The sequence below is a fragment of the Cnephaeus nilssonii genome, assembly GCF_951640355.1.
Source record: "Cnephaeus nilssonii genome assembly, chromosome: 1".
NCBI classification, from domain to species: Eukaryota; Metazoa; Chordata; class Mammalia; order Chiroptera; family Vespertilionidae; genus Cnephaeus; species Cnephaeus nilssonii.
The window spans coordinates 28,591,523-28,611,175 of NC_137072.1; the positions used below are offsets into that span (position 1 = coordinate 28,591,523).

Below are 19,653 nucleotides of genomic sequence, written 5' to 3' on the forward strand. Positions count from 1 at the left end.
TTGAAAACCAGCCTGCACGGGTCAGCTTCTTACCTACTTAATCACACAGGCACCCTGGCAATTTTATTGATTTGCCGGGACCTGAACATGACATCACTCCTAATAGCACATGCAGTAAGCCATTACCACCATGCAGAATAGCCTTTATCCCAGGCTGCAGCCATTGATTGCCTGACTTAGCCCCCTGCAGGGAAGGGCAAGTGGTGTTCTGATGGGGCAAAGCATACCAAGGCCAGATGTGAAGACCTTCGTGTGGAGGTGAATAGTTGTATGATTCTGTCAGCATGTTGATAAGCCTGGTATTTAATGTCCATGAAGCAAGGGATGCTAAGACAGAACACTAATTCTTACAGGCCGTTCATATTTTCCACTTGACTTTCTCCACAGCTTGATCATTGCCATCAAGACTGAGTGAGATTCTGGGATGCCCCATTAGCACGTGAGGTTTTTATCCAGCAAATGCTGCATTTTCTTCCTACCTTGGAAGAATGAAGGTCTGGCTTCCTTTGTGATGGGATGTGTTTTTGCTTTGATGGAGATAGAAGGACTTATGCTGGGCTGATTCTCTTCTCCTACTTACTAAAATAAAACATACTAAACAGAAAAGGTCCAAGAAGAAGCCTGCTTACCACCCAAAATATGTGGCTAAGCTGGATGACCTTTAAGGAATTCAGATGGATAAAACACAGACGTTACAAAACAACACGGTGAGGTCCAGGAGGCCGTTGTGGTGATGGAGGCAGCAAGAAAATAGTATGCAGAATTGAGAATGGAAAAAATGAGGTGTGTGTGTGTGTGTGTGTGTGTGTGTGTGTGTGTGTCATTCACAAAGAACTTTTACAAACGCTATTTCATTCCATCCTGTTGGGTAGGTGTTCAAGTACAAGCTCAGGTATAAGTTTTTTTTCACTTCACTACAAACATCACTACAGAGAGGAGCGGAGTTTGAACAAGAGAAGAAAACTCTTCCCATAAGCAAATGTTCCCTTATATCCTCAACTGGTGGCCCGGCACCTGATACACAGCAGCCATACAGGAGAGTACAGTGATTAATGGAGTCTGAATCCACTTACAGCATTACCTGGGCTGGTCACTTCCCTTCTCTATGCCTCGATGTTGTCAGCTTCATTTAGGGTAAATAAGAGCACCTATTTGATAAAGTGTTGTAAGAATTAAATGAACTAACATATTTTAAAACCTTTAAATTATTGACTGCAATGGGATGTGCCATATAAAGGGTTGCCATTATTTTATTAGACACATAAAAATAATTGGTGAATGAATGCTGTGGCATAAGCAATAAAATGAAATAAAATCAGTTTAGACAAGGGCAAGGCCAATATCATAGAGCTTGGTATCGGATACCAGAAGAGCACAGACAACATAATCTCAGGAGCAAGTAGTAGAGGCACTTACCTTGTCCACCAAACCTTTACCAGCCATGATATTCAGAAGTGGAAAAAAAAAACCCACAAGAACAATTCAGTTTAAACTTCTTTTATTATTATTATTATTTTTTTGCCTATCTGTTCATGAAGACTTATTAAATGAAACCCAGAATGTAGTCCAAGTAGACAAGGAAAAAGGAAGCAAGGAAGGAAGGAAGGAAGGAAGGAAGGAAGGAAGGAAGGAAGGAAGGAAGGAAGGAAGGAAGGAAGGGGGGAGGGAGGAAAGGCAGGGAAGGAAAAATTTATCTGCCCACCCAGGTGAGCTATAGTTCTACCTACTGTTTCTTCCAAATGCCATAGAAGCAGGAACAGTGTGTACAAAGATGGTAATGCTAACAGAGCACTGTGTTGATGCAAACCTTAGTTAAAACCAGAGAAAGGCAAACTCTCCTGCTCTGTTGAAATGCAGATAATCTCCTAGGCCCCAGGCCTGTGCGGTCTGGTGATGACTGTGTTGCTTGATGTCTTCGTCCCGTTCTTAGGGATATTAGGTTTAATGTTTGGCCTAAATTCTGGCCACTTTTCACACAGAAAATTATGGATGTAGGCAGTGTTTCGGTTTGCATAACCTCAGTCACAGCTTCCTCTAATGAGATGTGACATGAATTACCAGGTGACCTGAGCTAGGAGCTAAGGGACATGGTGTGGGATGTTGAAGAAAGATAGGCCTCACCTTCTAAACTTCCCCCCCTCCTACTCTAGGAATTATCCAAATTGGTTAGGACTATGTTTCCTTTGTGTGTACGTGTCGGGGTCGATCTCATCCTATTTATCCTCCTACCTGTTTTACACGGCAATAATTGACAAGGGCAAACTTTGTTCAAGGCTACAGCTTCTCCCCTCCCCCAGCTCTGTGGGTGATGCCTGCAGTGGGAAAGGAGGGGTTTGGGCCCCTCCTCCCTGGGCAACCTCTAGCATGTCCAAGGTTGAGGTGGGTGGGAGAGGCCAGGACAGGAAAGTCTCTCTCCCTCTGGTACTGACAGGTGTTTAAACCCAACTCTTGTCCCTGTGGGGTGCTTCATGGGGCTTTGAAGACCCTTCCTGCCTTTCCCATTGCTGGGGGTTTCTCAGTGCAATTCCCTGGCATAGCCAGGCTTCCCTTCAAGGTTCCTCTCTTCGCCTGGGCCCCACACCCAGCCTCTTCCAGGTGGGCTTGGCTTGCTCTTCACCCAACACACTGAGTACCTAAGACGAACCAAGACCAACTCTCTCAGATGCCACATCTGACCCAAAAGAGTGGGATGGAAGTTACTCCCCATATCCCACTCCTTCCTTCCCTTTCCTGCCAACAGCTGCTCCAGTCAGTCCATTTTCCTTTAAAAAGCTCCCTATGCCCTCCCAAGATTCTCCTCAAAGCCCCTCTCATCAGGCCCTTGGCCAGGGGACATTGGCTCCCATCTCTTCCTCCTCCCCCTTCTCTCTAACAGCCTGGAGTACAAGGTCAACTTAGGGCTCAGAACTGTTCTCAGACCCTCCTTCCAGCCCCTGAGTGGATGTGGAAGTGGATAATGGTTGGTACCCATTGTCTCAAGATCTCCAATAAAAGTGAGAAGGGCCTCTTTGTAATATCCTGTTAAATTTACTTGAATGACATTAAAAGAAGCATCTACACTGTGTGTTTTCTATTGTCTTTGTTTCCTTGATATAAGCAATATTTCACCTTTTACCAGAGAAAGAATGCAAGTGAACAGAAAGAGAAGAAATAACACTTTCCGAATTGATTCTGCCCATCTTTTCCCAAGGGCACTTCAGCTCACTCCCCTGCCCCCAGCTCCCAGTGGCCCCAGGCTGTCCCCTGACCCTGGAACTTCATTATGGCACCCATTGTGCAGTGTGCCCCCAGTTACCAACCCCCCACCAAGCTGAAATTTCTATCCTATAGACAATTCTTTTTGTATTCTGCCAGATGAACAAAATAAAGCATTATAAATGAGCATGCTTAGTGCTAGTGAGTTACACTGAGGTAAGATATGCAAACATGTGGGCCTGAAGATTGCCAAGGGTCAGCTGCACAAACGGCCATTTCAAGCACTGGGCCAATAGCTGGAATAATACCCGAGTCCAGTGTGTCACTGTGAGCAGAGCCCAGAGGTTGCAAAGACCAGTCCTCATATATGTGCCATGACCCAGGATTCTGTCAAGGGTGACCCGACCTGCCCACAGCTTGTGAGCTGGCACCAGCTCGGCCAGGGCCTGACTTGTGAGTCAGCTATTGCCCCTGTGCCCACCCACTCTGCCCAATGAAGTTAGCCCCCTCCTGCTGCTGCCTTTCCCAGGACCCGGTTGTAAACTGCCTTGTACATCTCCAATTCCCTTTTCCACTCCAGTGCGATTTGTGATCAAGAACACCCATTTGATTTGATACATCTTGCTTCAGTGTATCAAGACATTGATTTATCTGAAATGTGGTTCAATCGATTCCTATGCATTTTTGTTCCAGAGTTTGAGTGTAAACATTTTAATTGAGACTAGAAGGAAATGTTCAAAACAAGCAACCCCAAACGTCACTGGCCTTGAGTGCTCTGTTCCAGGAGGCATCAAAAGCAGCAGCTTCAGGGACCCTAGGACAGATGTGTGTCTTCTCCACCCTATCTCCCAAGGTTCAGAGACACCCTATCCTGGTCCCATCCTCCCCATCTGTCCCGTGGCTCTTATGCTGTTCCCTGGGTGCACAGGGAACCCCCTTGTTCACCACCCTGGCAGAACCATGCTCTCTCTAAGTCATACTCTGCTCTCTTCAGTTCTTCCTAATTCACCATCTTCCATTTCTTTGTTCCAATGAATCCCTGGTCCCCCAGTGCTGGTCCTTGGCTCTTGACCCTCAGATCTGTTCCCTTTTCCCTCCCTTGCCTGAGTGGCTAGTTTCATGCCTTCAGTGTGTGGAAGACATGGTGGGAGAGTGGAGGGGGTAAGAAGGGAGAAGCAGGGCATCCTCCCCATCCTCCACCCGGCATTGGCGTATGACTCCAGCAGTGGTCGGGTTCTGCCTGATGGGTCCACAGGGTCCCAGCCTCGGCCAGGTGACCAGCTCCTCCCTGTGTCCCTCAGACCAAGGCTTATGCTGGCTTCCGGCTGCCTCCCCAGCTCCCACGGGCCTCTTCCTCTTCCATCACCTGTGCTTAGCTCCAACAGACATTGAAGCAGTGGTTCCAAAGACCCCAGAACTGCTACATCTAACACCATTTCCTGTGTCCACAGAGATTTTTTTTTTCATTTTCCTGATGGGCCCCACAGATATAGCTCCTTTCTGGACTTCCAACCTGCTGTAATCTGATCAAGTCCTCTGTGACAGGGGAGGGTATAATGGACTTGGCTCTGACAGTTCTAGCTGTGCAACCTTAGTCAACTTCTTAAACCTCTCTGAGCTCCAGCTTCACCACCTGTACAATATAGATAATGAAACTCAATTCTGCCGTTGAGACAACCTTTGGTAACTTTCAACATGTTGTCTACTTCCAGTAGGGCAACTACTGGGTACTCACCAGTCCCCTCACCTCTCCTGAAGTGGTCACATCCCCTAAGGTGTGAGTGCATATCCCCTCCAGGGAAACATGTTTGTGTTAGTGGCCTTCTAGAAATAAACACTTTAGACTCAATAATTAATTTTCAATGTACAAATCTCAAACACCCACAATTGGAAAGGTGGTTTTGGACAAGCTGACCTTTGAGAGCCTTCCTATTTCTCTATGAGGACTAGGGAAGGCTCTGGGCCACCTTCTCCTCTCCATTAGCTGGAAGGAGGTGCTGATATGAGAAATGATCCTGCTCCTCGTCCCCTAGAAGGGAGGAATGTGTGGGGCTCAAATGTGTGGGAGTCTGGCCCAGGGTTATTTTTGTTTCCATTAACATTCTCTTCTATATGTATTTTAACCTTAATCAATTGCACATGTTTTAGTTTTATTTGCACTTAGTTCATCAAAGTGTCCCTTATGATCTGAACTATGCCATGAGGCCTTAAGCTCTTCAGTGAAACGTTCATTAATACCCCTGGGAAACAGGAAGTTGCATTTAGTCAAATATAAATAAAGTCAGCTCCCAGGGGCTTTGCCCTGGCCTGGGTCAGGAAGGAGACGGGGACTTCTCAGTTGATCTGATCCATTGCCCCCCTCTCAGACTGCGCTGGAGGAAGAAATTCCCAAGACTCCGGACAAATAAGTGCTTTGAAAATGTGCCTGTCCTTTGTTCAACACCATTATGTAGTGAAGTGGGGGTTTATAAAGGAAAGAGATTCTGTTGCTTTGGCCGAATAATTGGGTAGCATTCCAGATTTATTGAAGCCACGCAGTGCAGGGAGGAAGTGAGGAATGGGAGGAGAGGGATGGAAGCCTAAACCACCTCACCAAAGACGTCTGCAAGGCCTGTTGTAGAGTTTTCCCGTCTCTCCGCTCACCCTCTCACTAACGCTCTGGCTGCACATATGGAACCAATTACCAACAAAGCCCGATTGTTATATATTTGGAATTTCCCACATCAACTTGATGCTTTCTTTAACTGCCTCTTAATGTGTGTCTGCACTGGGTGACCAGACCCACGTTTTCAGCCTGCCCACCCCCTCCCCCACACCTACCTCCCTTCGAAGACTCTTTTTTCTGATTCATTTTATAGTGGTATAAAATTCCACTCCTTCCCTTCACACCCCACCCCCACTTCCTATTAGTTTCTTTGAATAAACAGAGCATTCTTTTCCATCATTTTCAATAAGCTGCTCTGTAGAGAGTAAATAGAAGCTGGTTCCCAAAGCAAATGAGTGATATCAGGTTAACACCCAAAAGCATGGGATGATTACCAAGGAAATGGCATCTCTTTCATAAAACCCGGAACGGAGAAGAGCAGTGGATTTGGAAATACGTTTAAAAGGAGGAGACTAAAACACTTCCAACCGAGGAAGCCCCTAACTTGTTTTCCTTTGTAGTCATTTTCTCTGCTACAGAAACAGGCAGCTTTAAGGAGGAGCAGCGACGGGGGAGGGGCAAGTACACAGCATATCCCTTATCCAGTATTACAGAAAAGTTTAAATTTTAGAGCATGAGTACCCTCAGACAACCTGAGAAGACTGTCTGATACAGAATTATACATAAGGTTAGAAAATAATAGGCAAATGTGATGGATGAAAATGAGCTTGGACAGCTTCTTTTCAGAGCCTCATAAAGTAAAACACAACTTCATGTTTACTGGCACACATAAAAATAAATTTTCTATAACAGATATTTAAAGAGGAGGTGCCAAATGCAAGTAGATTTGATTCATCTGAACCACGTGAACAAACATTTTTCCCTCCTGTCTCTCACTCTTTCTCTTTGTGGGCTGCATCCACATATATAATTCATCGTATGCCTACCTTTATTTTCTCTGTGTTGGAAAGCAGGAGGAAAAAAAAACAGATATGCATGTCTGTCACTCAGGGTCATAGGCATAATTTATGCCTGCGAACAGGGACGACCCCTTCCCCCCAAGTCCCTAATGTACTATGTCACTAGTCCTCAGATATTTTTTCCTGTGCTGGGAAGAGAGAAATCAGCATGCAGAATTTCCCCGGAATCTCTGCACCAGATGGTGATGTTCCAAATAGTCTTCTTAAGGTGAGCACGTGACCTACTGTACAGCCCAGGGGCTCCGGCCTCACGTGACGGAATGAGTAATACGTCTGATAGAGCTTTGATTAGACGACTGACCTGGTTACCATCTGTAGCCACGAGAAACAAAGTTGACGTTTCTGGATCACTCCCCCCCAGAAGCGTTGCCTGCCCACTTCTGGGACAGGCAACCTCACGGAGGGGCTGACACGCAGGGACGGACGGGAGGGAGCTAAAGCTGCGCTGCTGAGAGCACACTCAACTTGCAGAACTTGGGCTATTTTTTCTCCTCCCCCATCCCCCTACCTCCCGACAAACCACATCTTGACTCATATGGTCGAAAGAAAAACTCTCTCCGTTATTTGATATTTGGGAAACCTCCAGGAGACCGTAACTTTGTTTAGAGGAAGCCTCTGTCTCTCCCTTCGCCGGGAACGCTTGCGCGCGTGCACAGACACACACACACACACACACACACACGCACTCACACTCACACGCAGCTCTACACCATGGTGGTTCAGGCTGCAGTGGCTCCGAATAGACCCCAAAGACTTTTACTGAAAATTCCTTATGGATCTCTGAGAAGACGCAGCGTGGAGAGGGTAAGCGACGTGGCGGGCTGTTTGTTTTCACCCAGCAGTTACCACAAAGAAAGGGAGATGTTGGATTTCATTGTACACAGCATCCCTCTGCTAGTCCTGTTTACTGAAAAAATTCGAATTCCTGGGACTGTAGAATACTAAGTCATACGCAGTGTTTCCCTTAATAGATAACGATGGGAAATTTGAAACAAATTTTTGTCAGCTTTGCATGTGGGGGGCACCTTATGGATGAAAACTGGGAAAGATTGGGGTGGGGGCTGCCTCTGTAACGGATATGGGAGACGGTGTGCTTGTGGAGAACAGCATCCGGGCTGCGGGGGCTGTAAACCCTGTTTTCTTCTATGTTTCATGAAACACCCATTAGTGAAGCAGGCTGCAAATTTCCTCCCTGGGTGACAGTGTCTTCAAAGGAGGTGATGATGACGTTAAGGAGCTGTGATGCCTTGAGGGTTTAAATTGGACACCCAGTTGACTAAAATCCCTTCTGTGTTTTGTTGCTGTTGTTATTGTTTCAGATACCTTGCTATCATTTTGGTGTGTTTTTTTGTTTTGTTTTGTTTTGTTTTGTTTTTTACTACTATGGATTTTAGCTCAATATTACTCTGCTAATTTTCTGAAAGCATGCTCACTTTACGGTGGCCCCTAGCAGAGAAGATCCTATAAAACAATACGAATGATTGTCCTTCTCTGGAGTGACTGATGATGTAGTTTGGGGATGACTGTAGCTAATGCAAAGCTGATTATCCTCAAAACGGTGGGCTCATTTGTGTGGGGACCATGTCTACACCCACACGGTGGGGGGGAATCGTTGGTGGGTCTCAGAACCCCACCAACGATTCAAAGCCGCTGTTTGAGTCATGGCAGGCCCCTCTGTGAGCTGTGGTGGTCTATTTAGAAGTCTTAGGTTAAGGTGTAATCTGAGATCAACAAGGCGAGTACTGACTTGATAGATAGCAACCTGCCACATCTTTTAAAGGGGAACTGCATTTAATGGCTTTTTCTGGTTAGTATACTACTACTCAGTGACTTGTAAATTTCAGAAAAACATAATTAGAGCTTTAAAATATGAAGAGCTCCCTGGACTTCTAGGCAGGGTTGATTTCTTGACTTTTGATGAGTTGTATTTTTTCTCCCATTTGAGTAATAATGAAAAAAAATTCACTCCCCGCTCTGACTATGTGTACATCTTTACTTTGAAACATCTTTCTTCAACTCACATGTGTCATCAATTCACATGTGTTCAGTGCCTACTGCGTGCTCCCTGTTGTACCAGGAGCTTAGAGTGTAGGACCAACAGTTACTGTGAAAGTTATAAATTTCTCAGGCTTATTTAGGCTCTGAAAAATGTTACTGTGAAAGCTACAAATTTCTCAGGCTTATGTTGAATGTAATTTTAGGCTCTGAAAATGTTTTGACCTGTATGGTAATTAATATATTATTTAATATGTTCTATTCACAAATACCCGCTCAGAAACGTGAACAGCACACACTGGAGTTGTACCACATGGCGATATTAATGAGAGAGTTATCCTATGTTCAGGCATAAGAAATTATACTAACCGGGTAACCTCTGTTTAACCGTTACAATCTCCAGCTGGATGTTTGTTTAATAAATCAAGATGTATGCAGTTACCATTTCTGTTACTCACTATTCACCAATTTTAGAAAAACTGACAATATATGAACAGTGTCACATGTAAAACCTGTCAGTTGTTGCATACGTTGGTGCATACTTACATTCAAAACACGAAGACCTGTTTTCTGCCCTTGGGCACATGCCAGTGTTGCTCAGGCCTTAGGAGTCTGATCTGAAAGCTTCTGGGCCCTTAAGAGAAGCATGCCCATCCTTGGAGCATCAGACGGGCTATTACTGTCCATTGGTAGATGCGTAGCAGCGGGCCTGGGCCGCCAGGGACATCACTCACAGGGAAAGGGCCCTTGAGCTCCTATAAGCCTTCCATCTCACCCTCCACAAGGGAGAGGGAGACTAATTAGAATACGTGATGTCATGTCAATTACAATTGGTTGTTTTCTACTGCTGCTGGTTTTATGACAATTTTCAGGATCAGCGTCATATATTTACATAAAAGGAGGGCAGGGAAGGTGATAAATGGCACCTGCTTTAAGAGCAGGGTCTGAGGACCAGCCCTCTGTTCCAGGGGCTCCGGGAGTTCAAAGCAATGGCAGCTTTTTTCAGTTACATCAGCAGCCGAGAGGGTGACAATCATTGGAACTGTCTTGTGATATTTAGTGATGCCAAGACGTCGCATTTCTATAACGCCTTTACACACCGCACTTTCTTATTCATTGCCCCCCTTACCCTTTACCTTCATGAGCTGGTATGAAGAGATGTAATTCAAGGTATGGAGAGATGTAACCTTCTGTCCACAGACATGCAGTCAATGACAAAGCAGGACCTAAGTCAGGTCCTGCTATTGAGCCTGTGTTTCATCACCTTTGCTCTCTGGGCAGCTTTGATATTGCAGCCTGGCCCTGAGAATTGGTTACAGCCAACTTGCCACCAGAACTTCACATGAAAGAGAATATGGAAGACTTACCAAAGGCAGAGATGCTAACAGCCAGGAGAATAACTGATGATTTCTAGGGCTCTGACTGTCGTGTGCCCTTAGGGGTCCAGGATGAAACAATTGTTTCTGTTTTTCAACTGCCTAGAAATTGAGTTTGAAGAAAAGAAATGAGCCTTGGCATGTTAGCTCAGTTGGTTAGAGTGTTGTCCTGACCTGCAAAGGTTGAAGGTTCAATCCTCGGTCAGGGCACATACCAACCAATGAATGCATAAATAAGTGGAACAACAACTAGATATGTTTTATCTCTCTCTCTCTCTCTCAAAAGAAAGAAGAGAAACGCACCTTTTTAGCTATACTACCTAGATATTTGTCACGTCATGATTACAAAAACCCTCTCTCAGGCTGGGAGGCCAGGCTTAGTTCTTGTTCATGTGTTTTCACAGACCTCCATCAGTTCATCACTGTGCCAGGCAGGGCAGAATAAAAAATTTAAAAAAGAAAGAAATATAAGGTGCTATGTTTGGTAAAACAGGAGAGATTGGGATACAGGTTTATATAAATGAAACTATTTTAAGTCGATATAATAGGGCTTTAATTCAGCAATGTAAGTAATGAAGACAAGTTAGGTGCTACAGGGAGCAGCAAGGTGGGGTGGAAAGGTTTGCAGCCACACTGTCCCTATTTATGTGTGACCTTGACAAAGTGGCCCAGGATCAGAATTAAGATATTAACAGAAGCAGCCTCACTTCTCATGTTAAATTGCCATAAACCCCATTATTGCTGGTGGAAAATTTGTTGACTCTAACATGTGAATACAGACTGAGGAGACAGATGCTCTCCTGTTTATTCTGAACTCTAAGACGGTACCATAAATCTTATAGATCAGTGGTTCTTAACCTTTTTAATGCTGCAACCCTTTAATACAGTTCTTCATGTTGTGGTGACCCCCAACTATAAAATTATTTTCGTTGCTACTTCATAACTGTAATTTTGCAACTGTTAATGAATCATAATGTAAATATCTGTGTTTTCCAATGGTCTTAGGCTCTACAGCAGCGGTTCTCAACCCACAGGTTTGAGAACCACTGTTATAGATGTACAAAATAAGTTTGTGAACAAATGGCCAGACTCAGATGATTGGTCTCTTCAGACTAATGTAAATTTGACATTTTTGTTGGGGGGAAAAAAAAGAGCAAGAAAACATTCTCTTTTACCACAATTATTTGAATATTTAAGTGAAAGGGTTTTTTTTTTGTTTGTTTGTTTTTTTTGTCCTGGAAAGACTGAAGTGGTGTGATATTTCTGGAAGCAGTATTTTTAACACAGTATAAATTAAACCTCTTGCACCCACATTATTCACTATTCAATGTGTTACTCCAGGTTGATGCATTGCCAGTCTATTATTTTATAAACCATTACATTAACACAGCTGCTAAGCTTCATAACTTAAGAATTCAGAATACAACAGAGTCTCTATAGTCAAGTGTGTGGTGCCTACATTCTGAATGTGATCATGCAGGGAAGTGTAGGATTTTACCAAACACATATACAGTAGACGGCTTTTAGTGGATATTTATTACCCTTGAAAGCAGACAGCCAAGAAACTGTTCAGACAGATCAGTGTAGTCACACATATTATTATCCAACCCCCTCATCCTGCCTGAGGTTTTGTTTCTTCTATAAATACACACCTCTCTGGAGAAGAAAGAACATGGACTCTCAGGGCTCCGGGCCTCTGGTTCATAGGCTGCATTGGAGACCATTTTGCCCACGTTGTTTTGTCCCAAACAATTTTAATTGACCTCAGCTTGGTGACCCAGAAACATTGATTTTGTTTCTGACAGCAGTTTATGTCAAGTTTAGCCAGTGACTTGTCATCTTGGCCAGAATGAGACTGCGTAGTAGAAAGGCTGTTCCTACTGGTTCCACCCCAGAGTTGTTTTTCTGTTTGTTTTTAACCCCTCACCTCAGGGTATTTTTTCCTTTGATTTTCAGAGAGAGTGAAAGGGAAGGAGGAGGCAGAGAGAGAGAAAAAGAGAGAGACATTGATGTGAGAGAGACACATCGATTGGTTGCTTCCTGCATGTGCCCCAACCAGGGCTGGGGAATCGAACGTTCAATCTAGGTACGGGCCCTTGACAGGGAATCGAACCTGAGACCCTTCAGTCTTCAGGCCGACGCTCTAACCACTGCAAAAACCGGCCAGGGCTAGCCCAGAGTTTTCATTCCTCGTGCTGGTGTGGAAAGCAGGACTGGGAATCTCTCTTCAAACAGTCAGGACCCCCAAAAGCGTCACCGTGCTGCACCAGACGGTGGTTGCCAAGCTGAGCTTGAAGCCAGGTGGTGGCTTCTGTATTTAGAGCACTTGTTCCCAAGTCCTGACTCCTTCTTGGGACTATCCCTAGTGTCATAGGTCATAGTCCATGGCTCATCCTAAAGCAGTGCTTCTCAACCTTGGTTTCACATTAGAAGCACCTGAGGAGCTTTAAAAATTCCCAAGGCCCCGCTGTCCGCCAGACCACTGTATATTAGAATCTCTAGAGGGCACCCACACAGAAGTTTTCAAGGCCCCAGATGATTCTAACGTGCAGCCACATTGAGAACCATGGCCCTAAGGTAAGATCACTGGTACCACACTCACATAAGGAAATTAGCTGGTTCCTATTCTTTCTTGTGTCTTCACATGCTTCACATGAACAAGGAATAAATGAGTTGATTGTGTTGGATTTTTAGTCAAAAGTGTTATTCCCAATAGGAGGAAAGATATTTAAGCTCCTTTCAAGTTGGGTCCGTATTCCTGGAACATGCGATGCAGTAACCAGCACTTTGAGGCCACTTTCTAGGTAATCAAACCCAGCCTTCTGAAGTCAGAGCAGCTAGTGTGGTGCAGGACTTCCAGACAATTTGAGATCAACCCAGCTCCTGCCTAGTTCTTCTCCATTAGAGTGTGGACAAAGGCCCCTCCGGGTTTCGCAACCCGCCATCTTGCAGCTATGTTCACAAAACCAACTGTGTATTCTCAGAACACTTTCTATAGGTGTTTTGAAATCATATCTCTTATAAATTGTTCTAGCAGAATGAATACTATCCACCTGTGTAACATAAGAGTTTCTTTGAACACATAGTTGGAAACAATCTTCTTTTACTTGGATTGCTTCATCAATGCGCCTCTGAGAACAATATTATTTTATGTGTAGGAAACAATATAGAAGAAACTATGGCTGTAGATCTTTGTTTTCTAATCTGGGAGTGGATGTACCACATCTGTGGATTTTTCATTCTTTTTTTTCTTTTCTTTTTCAGTCACTTAATAACTAACTGCTTCAAAGGATGTGGTCAGTTTTTTACTCCACCCCAGAGCCTAGAACAGTGCCTGGCATATATATAGGGGGAATAGATATTTATTGAGTGAGTGTGAGTAGATGAATAAAAAAGAAGGGCTTCATGGTCATAAACTCAAACCTTTAATCAAACAGAACTGTCACCCAAAGGGTAGGGTTGCCAAGTATCTGCTTTTCTTATTTAGATGAATATTTGGGTCATGATCAGTCTTAACAAAGTGACTTATTTTGGGGATGCTAGGGTGCTAGTGTTTCTTCTTTTTAATTTATATATTTTTATTAAAGTAAAGTTAGAATACAATATTATATTAGATTCAAGTGCACAACATAGTTATTTAACATTAATCTACCTTATGATGTGAGGATGCTAGTTCTTTGCAGAGAAGTTGTCATGAAAAATTTCTTGAAATCCGACTACACAATTGACACTTTTGAGCGCATGAGCAGCCCTTTTCCTTCCCAGTCTGAATCTGTGTGGGGGTATTTTGAGATAGTCTACAAATATGCCTCTGATCATTTCCTCCACTACTCACTGACTTTTCTCAAAAATGCCAGGGTCTCATTTCCACATGGATAGACTACTTTCAAGTGGTCATTTTAGTCCTTCAATTGGAACATTAATCAGGAAAACCAATAAGGCTTGCAAGTATATTGATTATTTCTGGAAAATGTGGTTTTGAGTTCAATCAAACAAAACCAGTCTCAGAAAATAAATACCACGGGGAATGTAATATCTAGAACCCAGTACCCTATTTATTAATTCTGCTACTTTTAATTACTTTTTATTTAGTACCTACTACATGCAGGCAGTGTTCTAGGCCCAAGAAATACAGTAGAGTGAAGTGTCTGCTTTCACGTTAAGAGGTGTTAAGATCTCTAAAGAAAAATATAGCAGGAAAAGGAGTGAGGGGAGATGAGTGTGCCACACTTTTTATAAGGTGGCTGTCTGTTAAGGTGATGTTTGAAGAAAGACCTGAAGGAATAAGGGAATAAGCCAAGTAGTCGTCTGCGGAAAGAACACTCCAAACGGAGGAAACTGCAAGTGCAAAAGGTGTGATGCTAGAGCACACTTGAGGGATATGAGGAACAGCAAGGGGGAAGCCAGAGCTGGGCAGTGAGAAGGGCACGGGGCATGTGGTGAGGAGTGGCAGTCAGAGAAGTGTTAGGAGCCCGGATGCCATGATAAAGACTTTGGGGTATTACTCTGAGTAAGACAGAAGAAGACCAGTGGTTTGGGGGCAAAAGGATGATATTAGTTGACATTTTTTTAAAGGGGTCACTGTGACCACTAAACTGACAGAGAAATGGGTGAAAGCAGGGTGGCTCATTAGGTCATTAGTATAAGAATCAGAATGAGAAATGATGATGGTCTAGACCAGATGATACTCTGACGGTGGTAGGAAATGAGTGGAGAGAAGAAAGATTGACAGGATTGGGTGGTGGCTTGGGTGGGGAGACAGTGGGGAAGAGAGGAGTCAAGAATTACTCCTGAGCAGCTGCGGACAGGGTGGGCACTTACTAAGATGGGAATGCTGCAGGGAGAGCAGGTTGGTGACAACGTCAGGGCCAGGGGGGAGTAAGAGCTATGTTTGGATATGTTAAACTTGGGATGATGATGAAAAATTCAAATGGAGGACGTTAAATATGTAAGTTTTGTGTTTAGATGAGAGGCCTGGACTGGAGATATGAATGTGGGCATTACTGGGGGTGCTGGAGCCAGCTCTCCAGGCTCAAGAATTGACCACGTGCGTCCCTTCGCAACTCGCACTCAGTGATGACATGTGGGTAGCCTGGAACGGGCCCTGGTGGTGGGATTTACACCATTGCAGCAGAACCAGTGTGCCTGGGTGTGGATAAGTTTCGCCACCAGTGCCCCGAGAAAGCTCTGGACCCTTGAATTTGTACTTCCAGGTCCATCAGGTGGGCAGCAATGTGGTCACATACAGGGGTTCTGGAACTCCTCTCATTAAGATGTCAACTTAGTACTTAAGGGGAGGGAGAGGAGCGGGAACCCCCTCATTCTGCTGGGCCCCAGCTCTGGGTTTTCAAATAGCAGAGCATGTAGGGAGACGAACTATCAAAGAAAGAAAAGAAAATCCTCTGGAAAAAATCTTCCTGGACTGTGAGAGGTCACAGGCCGGGCTGAGGGACACCCTCCTCCCATTCAACATCACTTCCGGGGCAATACCCATATCCTGTGGCATTTAGTTCAGCCACAGAAGCCATTCGCAGATCATCTTTGTTTTCTTTTATTTCTAGTACTAGAGGCCCGGTGTACAAAATTCGTGCACGGGGGAGGAGGGGGGGGCCCCCAAGCCCAGCCTGCACCCTCTCCAATCTGGGACCCCTCGTGGGATGTCCGACTGCCAGTTTAGGCCCGATCCTAAGCTGGCAGTCGGACATCCCTCTCACAATCCAGGACTGCTGGCTCCCAACCGCTCACCTGCCTGCCAGCCTGACCACCCCTTAACCACTCCCCTGCCAGCCTGATAGATGCCTAACTGCTCTCCTGCCAGCCAGATTGACCCCAACTGTCCTCCCCTGCCGGCCCAGTTGCCCCTAACTGCCCTCCCCTGCTGGTCTGGTCGCCCCCAACTGCCTTCCCCTGCAGGCCTGGTCGCCCCCAACTGCCCTCCCCTGCTGGCCTGATCGCCCACAACTACCCTCCCCTTCTGGCCATCTTGTGGAGGCCATCTTTGACCACATGGGGAGGGCATCTTGTGCGAGGGTATGAGGGTCAATTTGCATATTACCTCTTTATCATATAGGATAATCCCTGGACGTGTGTTCTGTAGTCCCCTCTGGGTAATAGTAGATCAACATGCCTAACAGCAAACAAAAGTATCTTTGGGATACTGCGACTTCATTTTTCCTTCAGTTAAGTGGCCTTACAGTGGCATGAGAAAAACATGTATCATGTGAATTAGAATAGGGTCTATGCAGGGAAAGACTTTTTCTTGCTCCTTCTGAGACCTACCAATCAGAAACAACCAATTACTTCAAAACTTATATCTATCTCCTATAGTACCCTGAGGACCTAATCCTTCATCTTAGTCCATTCCATTCATCCTGTGACATAGGCCCCGTACAGGCATTATAACTCAAATGCATTTAGGAACCAGGCAGGCCAAATACGTGTAGGACAGTGAGGAAAGAGGCACATTGCAGACTGGAGCACTCGTGCCCTAGCAACTAATGCCAGCCGCTCCCAGCCCTGCCACCAGGAAATGGGTTGGTGTTCCTGGAAACTTTGACTTTCCAAGGAAAATCATTTTGCAGTTTTCTCATCTATTAAGATGCAAATCAACTGAATGGGCAAACAGCAGAATGATCATCTCAACAACCATGCTATGACACCCACTGGCGCCAGGCCAGCCAAGGCAGGTGCAATGCGATTGGTCGGGGGCCTGGCCATTGCTCCATGATTGTCTTGTAGAAGGAGATTCAGGCCACCAGCTGGTGGGGTGATCAATCAGGGGGCTCCACAATTGCCCCTAAGAGAGAGGCCCAGGCCACTGACCAGCAGGCTGCAGCGGGTGGGCGGGGCCTCCCTCTGCGGGGTGGTCAATTGCGGGGCTCCCAGACTGTGAGAGGGTGCAGGCCAGGCTGAGGAACAACCCCCGCCCCAGTGCACGAATTCGTGTACCAGGCCTCTAGTCCTATATAATAAAAGGGTAATATGCAAATTGATCCTAACGGCAGAATGACCAGGAATGACTGGTAGCTATGATGCGCACTGACCACCAGGGGGCAGACGCTGAATGCAGGAGCTGCCCCCTAGTGGTCAGTGCATTCCCACAGGGGGAGCTCCGCTCAGTCACAAGCTGGGCTGATGACTGCGAGCACAGCGGTGGTGGCAGGAGCCTCTCCAGCCTCCTCCGCAGTGCTAAGGATGTCTTACTTCCAGTTTAGGCCCGATCCCCTGAGGGGTTGGGCCTAAGCTGGCAGGTGGACATCCCCCAAGGGCTCCCATACTGTGAGAGGGCACAGGCTAGGCTGAGGGACCCCCCTGAGTGCACGAATTTTCATGCACCAGGCCTCTAGTAACAATATATCTATCTATCTATCTATCTATCTATCTATATAAATATATATAGATAGATATATATCTATCTATATATATGAGAGTCGAAATATCCCAATCTCTGTATGCTGGCTTTTATTCCAAGCTTAGAGAAAAACATTGCATAGCAAGCAGAGCACATGTACAGCCCTTATTTGGCCCACAAGATGCCATTTTTCAACTTCTACAATTAAATGAGTGCCATCCCACCACAAATACCTTTATTGTAGATTCCTCTCCCAAGTTTTAAATTTCATGAGGAGATATCTTTATACAAAAAACTAATTTTGAATAGATTCTCAGGCCCTCCAACTGGCATCACCATTCTATAGCTAAATCAGAATTTTTTAAAATCTTTTTTGACAGGTCACATGCAAATTCTAATTTACATTTAAATGAATTGAATGCATGCCTTCCAGCTATGGGAAATAGGAAGACAGCATCCTCTTTGCTTAGAGCATGGTTTCATTGCCTAGCAAGAGGAATAGAACTTAAAAAGCAACTGAACCTACAGTCTAACCTTCGCCCGCCCGACAGGGCAGCTGAGCATCAGCCACACTGTTTTGCTCTGGGCAGGTGTTCTCCATTGTTAAAGTGGACTGTAGTGAACAATTCCATCTAATGAAGCAATCACTCCAGCACCTAGAGGTCTAGTTTGCTGTAACTCAGGTTTACAAACTGGAAGCATGTGGTCCTACTCAAAGCCAGAGGCAGCAGGAGAGCCAAAATGAGGTTCGTCTATGATCAAGGTGGTTGGCTGGTAACAGCTGAACTAAATCCTTTTCATTCTAAATCATCTCTTTCTCACTTGATGGAGGAGAATTCTGGGGTCTCAGCCAAGTCCTTGAGCAAGAACTTGAAGGGATTCACAGCTCTTTTTCTGATGAAAACTTTGGTTCCACCCATAGGAGCTCCTGCTCTTTCCAGACTGTCAGGTGAAATGGTGCTCCACCTGGGCCCAAGTCACACCTCTCAGCGCCCCCTCTGCATCGCGGCCCTTACCTGGCAGAGCCACACAGAGATGTGTCTCTACTTGTAATCTCACAATATCTCCACTTCTGCCTCTTTCAGGAAAAGGCAACTGACTTTACTGCCTTCCAGCTCTTAGTCAAAGACCTCCCGGGGACATCTGACATGAGGAAAAGCAGATCAATGGATATGTTAGCAATTCATTATTCTGCCCCTTTTATACTATGTCCGTCTGAAGTTAAATAATCAAATATCAATATACCTGCACCGTTTTTTCTCAACTCCCTGCTGAGATTATTTTATTGAGTTAAGGTTTAATTCATCTTTATTGAGGGATGATGTTCATTATCTTTTTCTAGACACGCAGCAACCTATTCTGGGCCCGGACTGGGGCCAAGTGACCCAGGTCTTGGGCAGGACATGGAATCGGGTGGTCAGGATTTTCAGAATATGAAACCCAGGCAAGATGTGGGAGATGGCTGGTGGCAGGATTGCTAAAACAAGCCCCACAGCCAGGTGGATGGGTCGTGAGTCTGAAAGTGTTAGATGGAGCTGGAAAAATCTGGAATGAAACAGCCAGATGGAGACCAGAGACATTAGTGAAGCAGATGCAAAGCAGAAGGTAGAGTCTTGAGGAGTCACATGAACCATTTACATAGCTGCAGGGGTGTCTGGGCAAAAGAAACATCCTTTCAAATACTTCTGAGGCTTTTTAAAAATTACAGTTAAAGATATTGTTCCTTATGTGTGTTTTTTTTCAATATCCCTTATATAAATTTCACCCTGTTAATTCCTTTTAGGAGATGATAAAAAATATGTGGTTCAATATGTGTACTTTTTTTTTACCTTTGTTGCGGGAAAACTCAGAGCTGCATTTGGGGTCCAGCTGGCTCATTCTAGATAACCTTTTTGCATTCATCTCGTCCTTTTAAGTAGCTCTTTTCTTTTTTCTATGTTATGGTGTCCTTAATTTCCTAGTTTACCTTTATTATCCAAGTGTGTATTTACATGCATATGCTTTGCACCCCTGCCAAGCAGCATGACATCCTACCACTTTTTCTCCTGCTTGTGTTAGTTTCTATAGGGAAACCAACACAACGGGAACAGTTGACTGAGAATAAAAACATAG

At 44.9% G+C, this 19,653-nt stretch overlaps 1 protein-coding gene across 1 annotated transcript in view; it reads left to right on the forward strand.

The window, feature by feature from the left end:
- Positions 1-7,380: 7,380 nt before the first annotated feature.
- FRMD4A (FERM domain containing 4A) overlaps positions 7,381-19,653 on the forward strand; it is a 341,454-nt gene continuing 329,181 nt past the window's right edge. Inside the window, exon 1 of the mRNA XM_079778679.1 lies at positions 7,381-7,623. Coding sequence (XP_079634805.1) covers positions 7,531-7,623 — 93 coding nt within the window. The 5' untranslated portion in view covers positions 7,381-7,530. The remainder of the gene's footprint in view (positions 7,624-19,653) is intronic.